The sequence below is a fragment of the Stegostoma tigrinum genome, chromosome 10 (assembly GCF_030684315.1).
Source record: "Stegostoma tigrinum isolate sSteTig4 chromosome 10, sSteTig4.hap1, whole genome shotgun sequence".
In the NCBI taxonomy this organism is placed as follows: domain Eukaryota; kingdom Metazoa; phylum Chordata; class Chondrichthyes; order Orectolobiformes; family Stegostomatidae; genus Stegostoma; species Stegostoma tigrinum.
The window spans coordinates 49,525,795-49,541,330 of NC_081363.1; the positions used below are offsets into that span (position 1 = coordinate 49,525,795).

Consider the following 15,536-nt stretch of genomic DNA (forward strand, 5'->3'; position numbering starts at 1 on the left):
CTGCTTCAATAAGATCGCAATCATCCATGTACTTAAGAAAGCACATGCAACGTGCCTTAACCACTACTGCCCAGTGTCTGCGACCTCAATAATCATGAAGTACTTTGAGAAGCTGGTCATGGCCCACATCAACTCCAGTCTCCCAGCCTCCCTTGATTCCCTACAGTTTTGCTACTGATATAACAGGCCCACAGAGGATGCCATATCCCTAGCCCTGCACTCATCCCTGGAACATCTGGACATCAAAGACACTTAGGTCAGACTCACGTTCATTGACCACAGCTCCACCTTCAACATCATTATTTCCTCCAGACTGATCTCAAAACCGTGAGACCTCGGTCTTGGCTCTACACTCTGCAACTGGATCCCCAGCTTTCTGACCCATAGGCCACAACCAGTGAGGATAGGTAACTGCATCTCCTCCATAATAACACCCAACACTGGAGCACCCCCCAAGGACACATCCTCAGCCCCCTACTGTACTACCTCTACACCTACGGCTGTGTTGCCAAAGCGATCTACAAGTTTGCTGACAACACCACTGTAGTGAGACAGACATCTAACAACAATGAGTCAAAATACAGAAGGGAGATACAGAGCTTGGTGGTGTGGTGTAATGAAAACAATTTGTCTCCCAATGTCAGCAAAACTAAAGAACTGATCATTGACCTTAGAAGGAAAGGAGGAGAACATGCCCCCATCTACATCAATGGAACTGAGGTCCAGAGAGTGAAGAGCATCAAGTTCCTTGCAATGACGTAACTGACGACCTGTCCTGGACTTCCTACCTAAATGCGAGAGTCGAGAAGGCAGAACAATGCCTCTTCTTCCTCAGGCAGCTCAGGAAATTCGGCTTGTCCATAAGGTCCCTCACCAGCTCCTACAGATGCACCATTGAAAGCATAATGTCTGGGTGCATAATGTCCTGGTCTAGCAACAGCTCTGCCCAGGATAGTAAGAAACTACAGAAGGGCATGTGCACAGCCCAGGCCATCAGAGAAGCCAACCTTACATCCAGGGCTCCATTTACACGGCTCTCTGCGATGGAAAGGTGGCCAACATCGCACCCTGGTAATGACCTCCTACAACCTCTTCCATCAGGCAGAAGACACACACACGAGCAGGTTCAGGAACAGTTTCTTTTCGGCCGTTATCAGACTGTTGAATGGACTTTAGCCTCAAATAATATAACCTGCATGTAACCTGTGTGCCTGCAAGTCTTTTTGATCTGTATCTCCTTTGCTTGCAGTGATCTGCCTGTGTCACTCATAAACAAAGCATTTCACTGTGATTTTATTGTCACCAAAATAATCAATCAGTCTAAGATCACATTCATATATCCAAGCATTCATAAATCTGACAATTTGTAATTTGGGCACCCACTATATTTATTTGATTTGAATATTAGCATGAATAACCTGTGTAAAACTGGCATATTTCCTGGTCAAAAAGTCTTCAATTCATAGAGTTTTAAAGCATGGAAAGAGGCCCCTTTGCCCTTCCACCCACTTGGCAGTTATTTGCACCAGCTTTTTACTGCAGTTTTTTTTTGAACTATTGAATTCAAATTTCACGATCTGCTGTGTTAACATTGGAACATGACCCCAGGGCATTAGCCTGGTCTACTACTACTGATCCATTACTACTGTTCTCTGGACATTATCCATGGTCAATTTCAATAATTCAGTTTTGGTTTGAACTTGTTCAAGATAGGTCTGCCCACCAACTGTTCTCAACTGCTCAGGCCTTTTGTTCCATGAAGTCCTCCTGCCACTATCATCAGACCTACAACCAATCTGGTCTACCTCCTTCATACCAATAATCAACACTGCAGGTTATCCACCTTTAGCCTTGTAGATATTCCTGACCATCTTTTCCCTGTTTCCTAAAATCATTACATATCTTTATACAGTTAAAATAATTACTTCCTAACTTGCTACCGTAAGTAGCATTATTATATATGAACTTTCTATTATGTAAATTTGGGCTAGCTGACAAGGAAAATTCATTTTGCAAGTAATACTTTTGTGGTATTTCTAAGATGATGACAATGCAATTGAGAGAACTGACTAACCATCCTGATTTCCACCTACTGCACTGTAGACATTTAGTTGTAAAATGGGACACAACAGACACTTGATAGTTAAAAAAAAAACTGACCTCCTGCTGGCTTCTTTGCTTTTCATATTGCATCTTTTGGATTTTCTGTCGTCTCCTGGAAAATTGCTTTGCAATTTCTGCTTGCATTTCTTGTGCCTTAGGAAGAAGTGAAGGTTATGATAGTGCTGTCAAAATATATTCTGAAGAACATTACCAAGGAAAATTCCCTCTTTTCAATTTGTGAATATAGTGTTAATCTCAGTATGTAATGTTATAAAACCTATTAGAGTCACAGAGCTGGACAGCATGGAAACAGACATATTGGTCTAACTCATCTCTGCTGACCAGATATCCCAAAGTAGTCTAGTCCCATTTGCCAGCATTTGGCCAATATCCCTCTAGACCCTTCCTTTTCATGTATCCATCTGGGTGCCTGTTAAATGTTGGAATTGTACCAGCCTTCCATCAGTTCCTCTGGCAGCTCATTCCGTACACACACTACCCTCTGTGTGAAAAATGTTGCCTCTTTGTCCCCTTTTGGTCTTTCCTTACTCACATCAAATGTATGCTGTCCAGTTTTGGGTTCCCCCACATTAGCCAACCTCCAGTCTTCTGGCATTTCACCCATGGCTATCAATGATACAAATATTTCAGCAAGGGGCCCAGCAATCTTTTCCCTAGCTTCGCACAAAGTTCTAGGTACACCTGATTATGGCTTGGAGATTTATCCACCTTTATGCATTTTAAAACATCCAGCACCTCCTCCTCCTCTGTAATATGGACATTTTTCAAGATCTCATTATTTAGTTCTCTAGCTTCCATATCCTTCACCACAGTAAACACTGATGCAAAATGCTGGTTTGGTATCAAACACCTCTCCTGCAGTTTCACACATAAGATCCGCATGGGCACCTGAATGGGCCCTATTGTCTCCCTAGTTATTTTTTTGTCTATTAGGATAAGAGGTTTTCAATTTATAAGATAACCCATAAAAGTGCTGTTCCACATCATTGTAAGAACTTAAGTGTTGAAAGATTGTCTTTAAAAAATTAAAGATAAATTAAACTATTAGGTCTTTCTTAATGGGTCCATCCACACAAAATTGTCTCTGAAGCAGTGTTGGGAATAGTGAGAATACTGAGAAAAAGCTGAGAGAATGAAAAATATTGGAATCCAAAAGTCAAGTAACTACTTCCTTATTTTCCCCATAAGCTTTAAATGACTATTTTAATTTCTTGCTATTAAGTGGTTTCTGTCCTAATTGCATGCATTCACATCTCATTAGTAGTAGTATGATTCCAGATGACATTCCCATCAGTAAGATCCCAGACTGAAATCTGACTTCTTGTATGATTTTATAAAAATCAAATGAAGTGGTCCTTCACTGAAACACAAGCACACAATGCTGCATATCTGACTTTAATAAAAAAAAACAGAAATTCATTACGCAAAATAATGAAGTTAAAATAGAATAAACCAAACTGTTTACACATAACACAATCTCAAAGCTTATGAAATGCATGATAAAATACAATTTCATTTATTCCAACATTATCTTTATAATACTTTACAGTATTCAAACACCAGACGGAGTTCCCTTCTCTGTCACATCTATCGGTTTGAATTGACCGTCTTTTGCAGTTCCTGGTCTTGAGAGTTTGCTAGTCTTTTATTGACAACTGACCCTAAATTTTCTTACATTCAAATAATCACTTCAGGGTTTTACCCAAACATTTCTGGTCTGGAACTTTCAAAGTAAGCCCTTGTACTGACGTAACCTAATTCTTAGTAGTTCTAAACTAACTCCGTTCTCCAGGAGAAACTGTTTATGTTTGATTTCCACCAGGACTTGTGCAAACTGAAACCTAAGGCTTTCCATGCTATGATTCTTCCCCCCAAGCAAAAAGAAATCAATTTCTCATTCTTCTTAACCAATAACAGACATTAATGCTTTTCATTATTCATTCTGTCCAAACTCTTACAATATAAACAAATCCCCATTGTCTCTCCAGATACTCTAACTCTTGCAGGTATGAAAGAAAATCATGGGTCCAGAAATGCTGACAAGTTAAACTTTAAGCTCCCCATTTTATAACAGACTATTTTATAGGATTTCAATACTTGGACTACATATAGATATTATCTCAAGGCCCTTGAGGAGTATCATCAATGCAGTTTGAGATAGATTCTTGGTGTCAGCTGGGAGGTCAGACATATTAACATCAGCATCCTTGAAGCAGCTAAAAGTATCAGGATTGAGGCCATGGTCATCTGAAATCAACTCCACTAGGCCGGGCATGTGTTTAGGATGCCTGATTTTTGCTTACCAAAGCAAATCAGTTTCACCCAGCTCAAAGAAGGCCCTTAAAACAGTGAAGGTCAAAGGAAGTATTTCAAAGACTCTTGAAGGCTTTCCTCAGGCAATACAACATGGATGTCAATGCATGGAAAACCCTTATTCAAAAGAAACTGATCTGGAGAAAGCTCTTGTATAAATTATTTCAGAACATCCATTGATAAAATAGAAGAATTGAAAAGGAACTAGAGAAAAAAATGCCAATGATTTCAAGACCAAGGACCAATTCTACCTCCCAGAAACACATATCAGATGTGCGGTTGGAGAATAAATGCATTACTATCCATCTGATTGTATCCTTGATATCTTTGGGCGATTCCGACTTTCAACTGCCTACGCATTTCAAGTCTAATCAACAACTAGGCAAAATGTAGCAGTACGACAGTGCACTAAAAAGAGTAACATTGGCAGAGCTTTACTGGACCACAGGGCTGGTTTCCCATCAGACAGCAATAACTGGTGGTACTTTAACTTGAGGGTCACCATGCATCAGGCAACAAGAATGGGTGAGAAAGAGAGTCCTTCTTGATAACCTCAGCAGAGTCCCTCCAACCCAGCTACATACTTCAGCACTGTATTTAGATGTAATGCAGGAGTTGAACACATGCTGTTAGCATCACTCTGCATTGGCAACCAGTCTGCCCACTAACCAAATCCCTAGACACTAAGATTGTACTGCATTAATGCTAAATACCTTAAGACTTCAGGTGGCAAATTATATCTGAACGTATAATGAAGTTTCTCATTATAGGCAGCTCGTTGAGAACAATCCTAAGCTATCTCCCTTTGACTCTTCTTTCATGAGTTATCCTCAATGTTTCAGCCTGCTAAGTTAACCTGAAATGCTTCTGCATCCTGTATGACAGTGTTGAGCTTGGGACAGGAAGTGCTTTGTGCATCTTTACTAGGTAGGTCAAGGAACTATGAGGGAGAGTGGACACAAGAACTGCCCGTTGTACATCTCCCAACTTTAAACAGCAGTGCAATCCTTGCACATTGCATTTAGCCTCAATGCTGTCTACATTAAAGTGTAATGAGTAAAGCATAAAGTGTTCTGAGGAAGAGTCACTGGACACAAACTGTTAATGCTGATTTCTCTCCACAGATGCTACCAGATCTGCTGAGCTTTTCCAGCAATTTCTGTTTTTGATTCTGATTTACAGCATCCACACATGTCTTCCAGGCATGCCCACTTTGAAGAAGTTCTACTCCTCTCTACAATTTTCCATTCCAATAACTTTTCTTGTCCACTGTCATTAATTTCACTGTCACTCCTGGTGTTCGACGAAGTATTTGTTAAAACTCATTTCACATTCTGAACATCATATCACATTCTTCAGTGACTGCCTCTGGCAGTTCTGAGGAAGGTTCTCAACCTGAAATGTTAACTGATTTCTATCTACAGATGCTGCCAGACCGGCTGAGCTTTTTCAGCAATTTGTTTTTTTGTTAAAGTGTAATGGCTTGGTTACAGTCCCAGATATCTGATGCCATCTGCAGTCAAGGGCCACTCGCTCATGAGAAATTAGCAACATTTGGCAATTGCAACTTCTAACGTCCATGGGATGTCTGAAGGAGCTGCTCATCTCTAACATTTGCATGATTGCAACATGTCCGACGCCAACAAAGATACCGGACAAGACATTTTAAGAGTCCGGGTGAGGATATGTTTACAAAAGTACAAAAACAACTTTGCAAAAATGTTTCACCTGTGCCCTCAGTACGTTTTTAACCTTCCTTTTCTCTCCCACTACATCTAAATGCAGTGCTGAGATATGTAGCTGGTGTAGAGGGAGTCTGCTTCGTAGTTGACCTCTTGGCCTGGAAGGCTTTGCTGGTTGTCTGTGGGGACATTCCGGTCTAAAGGGCTAAGGTCAGTTGAGAGATTTCTGCCCAGATGCAGGCTCACCCTCCTCAGTTGGGAAGACTGCAGGTCCCTAGCACGTGGTAAGTGGTGGGGTGGGGCACCTCCGGAGTGTCTTCAGAGGAAACATCTGAAGGTTCTACAGGTGTCTTTTCATGATTCCCCCAGTGGGGTGGGGGGGGAATATCTTTCCTTGCCCCCACACCACATCCCCACCCCTCACCTTGACATTGATGCTGATCACCAGCAGTTGGAATGATGGAGTGCAGCTCCTTTGATCCAGCCTACTGCGAGCCTCTGGAAAAGCTGCCTGCTCTTCCTGTGCCTGTCTCTGCAGGTTGATCCAGCCATTATTGGCTGAAACCATGGGATCACCTTCTGCCTGGAGCTGAGCAGCTTTCTGTTCTCCTGAAGTCCCTGTGTGCTCAGGACTTGCTGTGCTTCTTTCCCAACCTACTGCAAAAATGTGTCACTGATGCTTTCACCAGGCTGTGCTCCTGAGGGTAACCTACAGAAAGAGAACCCACTGAGTTAATAGTCGCTGAGTCAATGGAGAATGTAGGTGAAAGCCCTGAAGGTGAATCCTTCAAGGTTTTAATGGCTTCTTCCTCAGAAGTGGAGTTGGATCAGAGATATCCAGCAATGGCCCCTTCAGGACCGACCTTTGCTCGATGCTGCGAGGCAATTAGTTGTTTTACTGGGGTAAAGATTCAGTTGATGGCAGTGAGAGAGCAGTGCTGCACAGCAGAATGAAAATTATTGGTTAGTTACCCATTGACGTCTCCAGATGGCAGGTCGTGCTCATCTCCAGCCAGCTTGAATATATCTGCTTCATATAGTGTGAGGAATCCACCAGTGTGTGGCACTGTCTCTATCACATCTCCCCCATTCCAACCCTATCCTTTCGACCTGGTTGTAAGGCAATTTTTCCTGCAATGGGACAAAAGAAGGGATTGTGTCTGATCAAAGTGGATGGAAGAGCTGTTCATGGTATTGCAGGAGCAGGAGGTGTAGTGAAAAGTTCCAGTGAGTGAGGACAGGCGGCATGGAGTGCTACTAGTTTGGGAGGATGTGGTGGGTGGTAAATGAACATGATGCATAGTGAGAATTGTAGTCCGGGGTACTTGGTGAGAGCTGTGTGTAATGCCAGAGTGAGAGTGAGTGATGGCTCTCTGAGTCTGAAGTTGGACAGAGAAGATGGTGGCATTTGCAAAGTGCAGAGGAGCATTCACTTTCTTCATGCACTTCTGTGCATTATATTTACTGAGGCTACAGCGTTGACCCAGGGCTGACTCCCATTCACCAGCATCTCCAGATCCTTGTCAGTCAAACAAAATGCCAGATTTCCTTTCTGGACCATGTCTATTGTGATAATGGCTGAGAAGCAGCATGTGAAAGACAGTCCCTGGCTTGAAACATCTGAAGTGGGGTGCAACTTGACTCCAGTCCGCATTGTAAATCTGGAAAGTAACAGCAATGATGAACACTTCTGTTTTTCCTGCCTTGCAATTCCCTAAGAAAGTCAACCAAGAACCTGAACCCTTAATTATGGAGGTGAAAAGTGAAAAAAAATGAGGAAAGTTGCTGGGGATCAGACTCAACAAAACACAAACACACATTGAGAAATTCACCCCCAAATATCCATAAGATTGGCGAATTTCTTTTTATATCTTAAACTCCCCCAGGTCTCACACCTGGGGCCTAGCAGGTGACAACCAGACGTGGACAGATGCAGCACAGAACCTATGGTGACACCACCACGACAGACAGTAATTCTATTGCTAGCATCAGCTCAGGCCAAAGCCAAGACCCACTGCTTCAGAGCTGACCCACCTAGTGCTACCACTGGCTACTACATCTTGCAATGTTTGCTATATTGAGCCAGTCGAGGCCAAAATCCCACATGAGTCGAGCCCCCTGGACCTGGCCATCACTGACTGAGACCGCCACCTCCCCCCCTCCACCACCTCCCCCCCCGCCAACTCCAGCTCACCATCGCAACGATAGCAGCTCAACAATCTGCTGGGAGAACTCACCAGATCTAAGCGCAGGGCTATATCCAACATCTAGGCTGTGCTGCTGGACAACCGAGCCGGGTGAAGGGAAAGATCAGGAAAAAAAAAAGGAGGAAACAGACCTGTAATTGGAGGCACTGGAGTACCAACAAGGGAGAGGCAGAATCTATGGCTGGAATCACACCAGCATCTTATCAGTGTGTGGAGACTTATGCATCACGCAGGGAAAACCTGCTAAACCACATGCCTATAACGTTGTGACAAAGCACTGATGTGCCTTCCCCTGGAATCCAGGCTCCATAATCAGCAGCTCTGTGCTCCACTCCATCATGGCGGGTGCCTTGGCTACTGGTGGAAGACCGTCCTGGAGTCCCAGGGGAATGCAGGACAAAACTAGGGGATGTGGATAGGTGTTTCTTGGATTGGAAGTTGTGGTAAAAAAAAAGGAACAGAGGGATAAGGAGCAAAAGTCAGCAATCCCCTGCTGAACGTCCAGTTCCCTGTCAGGCATTTTGATCCCTGATTCCCATGAATGAGGACTGCTCCAAGGTTTCATTCAAACTGTTCACGGATTAACACTACTGTGAATGTCACACACTGCCAGGCTTGCCTGCAGCTGCAAATTAAGATGGTGTGCTAACTCTTTAATTGGTCAGTTAAAGGCCTGAACCAGTCACAGAGTGGGAAGGTTGACATGTATCTTCCCGTACAGAATGTGATGCTAGTTGGGGAGGGGAGGGGCAGGAAAGGTTTGGGTATGTTTCCACTCTCCCTACTCAGGTCCACGCTCCTCTGCAGGTGAAAGATTTTGCCCTGAGATTGGAACAGCAGCTCATCACAGATTCTAACTCCTGGCCTCGCTGCTCTTACAATCAAAATACATATAGGCGATCTTCCTTTAAATGCTTGCCTTTGTCATTGAGTTTTTGGTTGTTGTGTGCAATGTTTCCAATGCTAATTTTCCAATCACAGACATAAATTTTGAAACCTGCTCCATGTCCCAAGCTGCCTGACCTGGTGAGTATTGCAGCATTTTGATTTTAAGCTCCTATATTTTTACCGTCAGTCCTTTCTGCATTGTGTCACCGATAACACATTCATTGTGGAACCTAAATCTTGGCAATTTATAGTAGCCTGGCTCTTTGTTTTTAAAACTGCATGGAGAGATTTTATTATTGCTCAACAGGACATGAATTAGATAACACAACGATGGCACACCGCTGAAACAACATAAGAAGTCCACTCCAAATTATTTTTCCTTCCTGAAGTTTTACTAACAAAGTGACACTGAGACACACATGTATATTTGATAAATTCCAAATGAAAACAGTAGAAGGTTTGTGATTCATCATATTCTCTGTAAACTTATATAATGGAGTTACAAATTTCTTTTTTATGCAACATGAAAAATATTACTAAATCACTAATTTCTGGTGGAAGGTGCCTTGATAATTGCTAAACAAGTTGTATTGTACTAAAGAACTGAAAATCACTGCAGAGAAACACAAACTGAACAAGCTGTCCATAAGCTTCAAAACAATATGTAACAATCAACCCTCACCAGATGGTTAGTAAGCAACACAGCTTAAAACCATTCAGCTTTTTCTGACACACTAGTTACTTTGCAAAACTGAGTAATTCAAACAGTATCTTCGACTGAAATAGGTTTTCAGGACCTGCATCCAAGTTAGTTTATTAAGCATTGTTATTATATACATTGTTGTCAATGTAACCTTACCAAACATTCAAAAATTTCCATTTCCATTTATTTTAAAATCCCACCCAGTCCATAAATAGTAAAGGCTGGAGCTGAGGGGAGCTGTATAGAAGACAAGAACTTGATTACAGTAACATAATAAACTGGACTGTGAGTGGAACAAAGCAGCGTTAAAGGTAAGATGGCAGTGGAATGAAACAGTGTGAATGGCAAGGATAAATGTGAAACAGAGTGATGCAAAGGTGTCATGCTGGTTATACTCCTCTGCTCCACTCACATCCATTCTAGTAGTACTGCTCCTTCCCTCTCCTAGGCTGGAATTTTATAGATGGGATGTGGGAGCAGACTGCTCTCTAACTCAGGCTATAGTGTTGAGCAGTGGAGCTTCCACCTCTTAGTAAGAAGAACTCCCAGCCGCAAAGCTGGCAGACTATCAACCCTGGTAATGCCAAGAGCTTAGTCGGGGCAGTGCCAGGACTGCACCCAGTCCTACAGAGGAGGCCCAATGGATCCTATATTGAGAGAAGTCATGTGTTTGGGGCCACAGGGCTTAAACCACCTTAAGAAAGGCAAGCAGATTTTTAAAAAATCAGTAATGGGATGAGTCACTGCCTAAGCAGCATTTATTGCCCATCCCTATTCCCCAATTGCCCAGAGGGCAGTTCAGAGTCAACTACATTGCTGTGGGTCTGGAATCATATGTAGACCAGACCAGGTAAGGGTGGCAGTTTCCTTCCCTAAATAACATAAGTGAACCAGATGGGATTTTCCCCCAACAATTGACAATGGATTCATGATCATCATTAGATTCTTAATTCTGGATATTTTAGTGAACTCAAATTCCAACATCTGCTGTGGGTGGATTTGAACCTGCTCCCCTGAACATTAACTGGGTCTCTGAATTAACAGTCCAGCAATAATACCACTAGGCCATTGCCTCCCCCTGATCAGGAGTAAGGTATGGCACTAAGTTCAGAGACATACTCCACCAGGCACCCCATCGCCACTGCCCTCCCCAACACCCTTCCCGACCCCACTCACCCCACACCCAATATAGCACTCAACTTACCCCACACAATTTAAAAAAAAACTTTAGAATCACTTTTCCATTCCCATTCAAGCACCCATGCCAACTACATAATGGCATGGACAGCATATTATTTAGATCAAGCATAACGGACCTTGATTACTCATTCAAATGAATTGGTATCATAGATCATAGAATCCCTAAAGTGTGGGAACAGGCCCTTTGGCCCAACAAATCCACACTGACCCTGGGAGCATCCCAACCAGACCCAACCCCCTGTAAGCCACCAAATCTACACATCCCTGAACACTTTGGGCAATTTAGCACAGCCAATCCACCTAGCAGCACATCTTTGGAGGAAACCAGAAAAGCCAGAGGAAACCCACATAGAAATGGGGAGAATGTGCAAACACCCCACAGACAGTCGCCTGAGGGTGGAATTGAACCTGGGTCCCTGGCGCTGTGAGGCAGCAGTGCTAACCACTGAACCACCATGCCACTGGTATATTACAGAAATGGTTGGCAAGGGTGCCACCCTTCAAGCATCCATCAGGGGCATATCAAATCCAGTCCCTAGCTTCAAATTTCAAACATTTTGTCTTGAAACAAATCCTCCTCCATCCAGCACTAAAATCATGGGCAATCCCACTTGCGTTTGACCAGTTTACCTTCTGCTCGTTTAATGGCCTTTAATTGGCTGAAGCTCGGACTTGCACCCTGAATGAAAGGTGCCCCCATCTCCAAGATCTATCAGCCAATAAAATGGTCAGCAGCTCTTTTGTTCCAATAGCACTGGGAGGAGTGGCCACCACTAGCACCATATTGATTTCCCCAAACGAGAGAAATCGGTAGCCCAGAACATGGTGATTCTGTGTCTTTCTGTGGAGTCAAGCTGGCAGGTCTTGGTAAGGGGGGTGGACTGCTAGGTCGACAGAGCAGGGAGCAGGGGAAATACAGGTTAAAATCATTCTCGTTAAGGGGCTTCCAAAAGGCCTTCGAGAGCAACAGGGAGGAGCAGCTAGGTGTTGTCGAATTCAGCCCTATCTTTCTATGATTTTGCACTGGCTGGTCAATGTCTAGACTGGGGTATGCTGCATGATGTAGGAAGAATCTAGGAAGGAGCTGCTGATGCAAAACAAAATAATTGGAATGCCAAAATTTCTGAGCCTTTCCAGCCATGACACCTGCCCACATTATCGTCTTTGTTTCGACTTTAATGCAACAGACTGGATGCATTTAATTAATGTGGAATAATTCACCTGAGTTTTGCATGCTCGTTGTCTTCCTTCAGGTTTCTCAGAGGTGATCACTGTACCACAATTAATGGGTTCAAGTCGCTAAAATATATAGAATGAAAGAAGTTTTACACATGCTGACATTAAACTTGGTGATAGATAAGAAATTGGTCAGACTTGGTCAGCATGACCCGTACAAATATTGGCAGAGAACAAACATAACTCTGTAATGTCGACACAACCAAAACATCAGCTGAAGAATGACATTTTTCACCCATTATTTTTTTGAATTGACAGATGCTTTTGTTCTGTGATGTGGACTGAGTATAACATAATGGTTGTTTTTGGTTGTAAACTAACATAAAGAGAATTATATAATTGTGAAGAAGTGCTGTAATTATGCTTAATATGATAATATCCCACCCTTGTAAACTTATATTTAGTCTTAGTTTTCTTTAAATTGGGGATGAAGCTCATATTAAACAAGTTAATGCTGATTGGCCAAAGTTCATTCATGAAAATAATTATGACAATTTTTCTTGCGATGCACATGAAGTTGTATGTTTGGATTCCCTTAGGATAATACTGGAATAGGTATGATGTTATTGTACCTAACACAATAAATAGGGTCAATAACAAGGTCACATCTAATTCTCTTCAGTTACAGTGTGATGTGAATATATTGAACTATGACTTTCTGCCTTAAATGCTGCATTAAGTTGAACAAAGTAGAAATCTCATGGGTCACTCAAATATTCTCATAATAAATGAAGCCTCAAGTTCATTTCTTCATAAAATGTAAGGGTCTGTTGCTGGAATTTTAATCTAAGTAGATGTTTGTATTTCTTTAAGATATACAAAGTGACACTGAAAAATGTAGCAATTTGAAAGTGATAATTGTTGACTGTTTAGGAACTGATTTCCAAATACACATTTTCACATACAACCTCACCCACGAGAAGTACTCATTTGAACAATTCCCCTTCTGAGCATAAGGGTGCAAGTATTATTGCTGGAGAAATTAAGATCAACTTGTAAAATAGTGTTGTAAAGTACCACTCGTATTATGACAGTGATTACACTTTAAAGTACTTCAATGGCTGTTAAGTGCTTTGGGATCATCGATGAATTTGAAAAGTGCCATATTTAATTTTGGAAAACAGTATTATGGCTAATAAAACAACAGAACATATTATAGGAACACTGCTTCTATTCAAGATATAATAAGTCATAACATGTTACACTGTGTTGAGCTATATTACTTCTTTCATAGCTTGGATAAAATTCAATATGGAACTATCAGATAAATATAAGAAGGTTGTGCAAAGGATTGAAGCGCTAAAATTTAAGAAATCCAAACGATGGCCTTTGTGTCCTCTTTGAGTCTGGACTGTTTTCAGTCAAAACACACAGGGTGCCCAGCTCTCTTTGAAGTTACGCTTAATCTTATTATCCAGTTTAGAAATTATGAACCTGAAGATTTTAGAAGTTAAAATCCAAAATTAGTATCCCTGTTAATTTCAGCTATCTCACGAAAGTGCATGTTGTTCAGAAAGAGAATTAAAAAATTATGCACAGCCCATAAACATCAGAAAAAATGTATTATGTCTAATAAATATACAGTATAACAAATCTTTTTCAACTTAGTAATATGACAGCACCATACAACAGTTATTAACACTGGTCATTCACAGCTCGAGGTGCGGTCGCTTGTTCAAGTGTCATGTGGATGAGAAGTCATTAGTCTGAAAAATTAACTTCTATTTGTCTCTCCTAGAGAATGTTGCAAAATCTATTTTTCACATTTTCTGTTTTTTAGTAGATGCCAATATTTGCAGTATTTTGTTTTAGCCTTATGGATAGTCATTTACTCATCTATGTGGAGAAAGGCAGTGAAAGAATAGTGATGTCACAAGACTAGTAATCCAGAGACACTGCTAATGTTCTAAGAACTTGGGTTCAAATCCCACTACAGCACATTTTGCAATTTGAATTCAAATTCATAAATCTGGAACTAAAAGCTAGTTAAATGGTAACCAATTGTTATCAGAAACGGATTTGATTTATTAGTAATGTCCTTTAGAGCAGGAAATCTACCAAACTTACCTGGTCTGACCTACATTTAATGGGCCTTTGCAGTGGCTCAAAGAGTCACTAAAAAGTAGAAATCAGATGGACCATTGGCATTGACCCCAGCACCTGAAATGGCAACAATAGAGCCTGCAATGTCACCCTTTTTAACATCTAATGGCTTGTGCTAAAACCGGGAGAGTGACCGACAGACTTTTCAAGCAACAGCCAGACATCCTCATACTCATTGTCTCATACCTTGTGGTAAATGTACTAGACATCACCAATCCCATCCCTGGGCATGTCCTATCCCGCTGCCAAAGGTAATGGCAAAATGGTATACAACTGTGAGGGAATTCTCTTGGGAATCCTCAACATTGAGTCCAGACCCCATTAGGTCTCATAAAATCAAGTCAAACACGGGCAAGGAAACTTCCTACTGATGAATCAGTAGCTCACCCCCAATTCTCTCAAACCCCCTGCCATATTGAACACCAACTGCAACCAGCTGTGAGGGAACAGAATGAATCTTTTCTGCATTAACTTCAATGTCATCACCAAGAGTGGCACAGGAGTATGACAACTGATTGTGCTGGCAGTGTGTGTCCTCAAGGAGACAGATGTTAGGCTGGGTTTGCAACTGATGATAAGGGACCCAACAAAGAGGGAAAGCCCTGCTTGAACTCAACCTCACTAAAGGTAATGTCACCACAGTCTTATCAAATCATAGGGCTGTTCTTCTGTTAGAGAGAGATAACTGATCATGGTTTAATCTGAGGACCACCACATCTCGGGTGAGGAGAGAGGTTGAGAAAGACAGTCCTTCATGTAACCTCAGCTGGTGTGGGAATTGAACCCACCATGTTGGGCGCCAACTGACCAAATTGACCCCCTTCATCCTCCTTACTTTACCTGTCACAGATGTATATGTCAAAGACAGTAAATACTAAGGGTGATCACCGTACAGTTCTTGGGGAGACAAGGTCTCATTTTCACATTGCAGATAAACTCCATTGTGTTATCTGGCACTACCACCATGTTAAAATGGATAAATTTCAAAGAGAACTGGAAGCTGAGAATTGACTGTCCATGCAGTACTCTGGACTATCCACGACAAAAGGTTTGTATCCAACCACAACCTCATAGGCTGAC

The 15,536-nt window shown here is 42.0% G+C and overlaps 1 protein-coding gene across 1 annotated transcript in view; it reads right to left on the reverse strand.

Moving 5' to 3' along the window:
• LOC125455814 (uncharacterized protein CCDC198-like) overlaps window positions 1-15,536 on the reverse strand; it is a 32,429-nt gene that overhangs the window by 10,063 nt on the left and 6,830 nt on the right. Inside the window, exons 3-4 of the mRNA XM_048538288.2 lie at window positions 12,339-12,416; window positions 2,161-2,256 (exon numbers count right to left, since the gene is read on the reverse strand). Coding sequence (XP_048394245.1) covers window positions 2,161-2,256; window positions 12,339-12,416 — 174 coding nt within the window. The remainder of the gene's footprint in view (window positions 1-2,160; window positions 2,257-12,338; window positions 12,417-15,536) is intronic.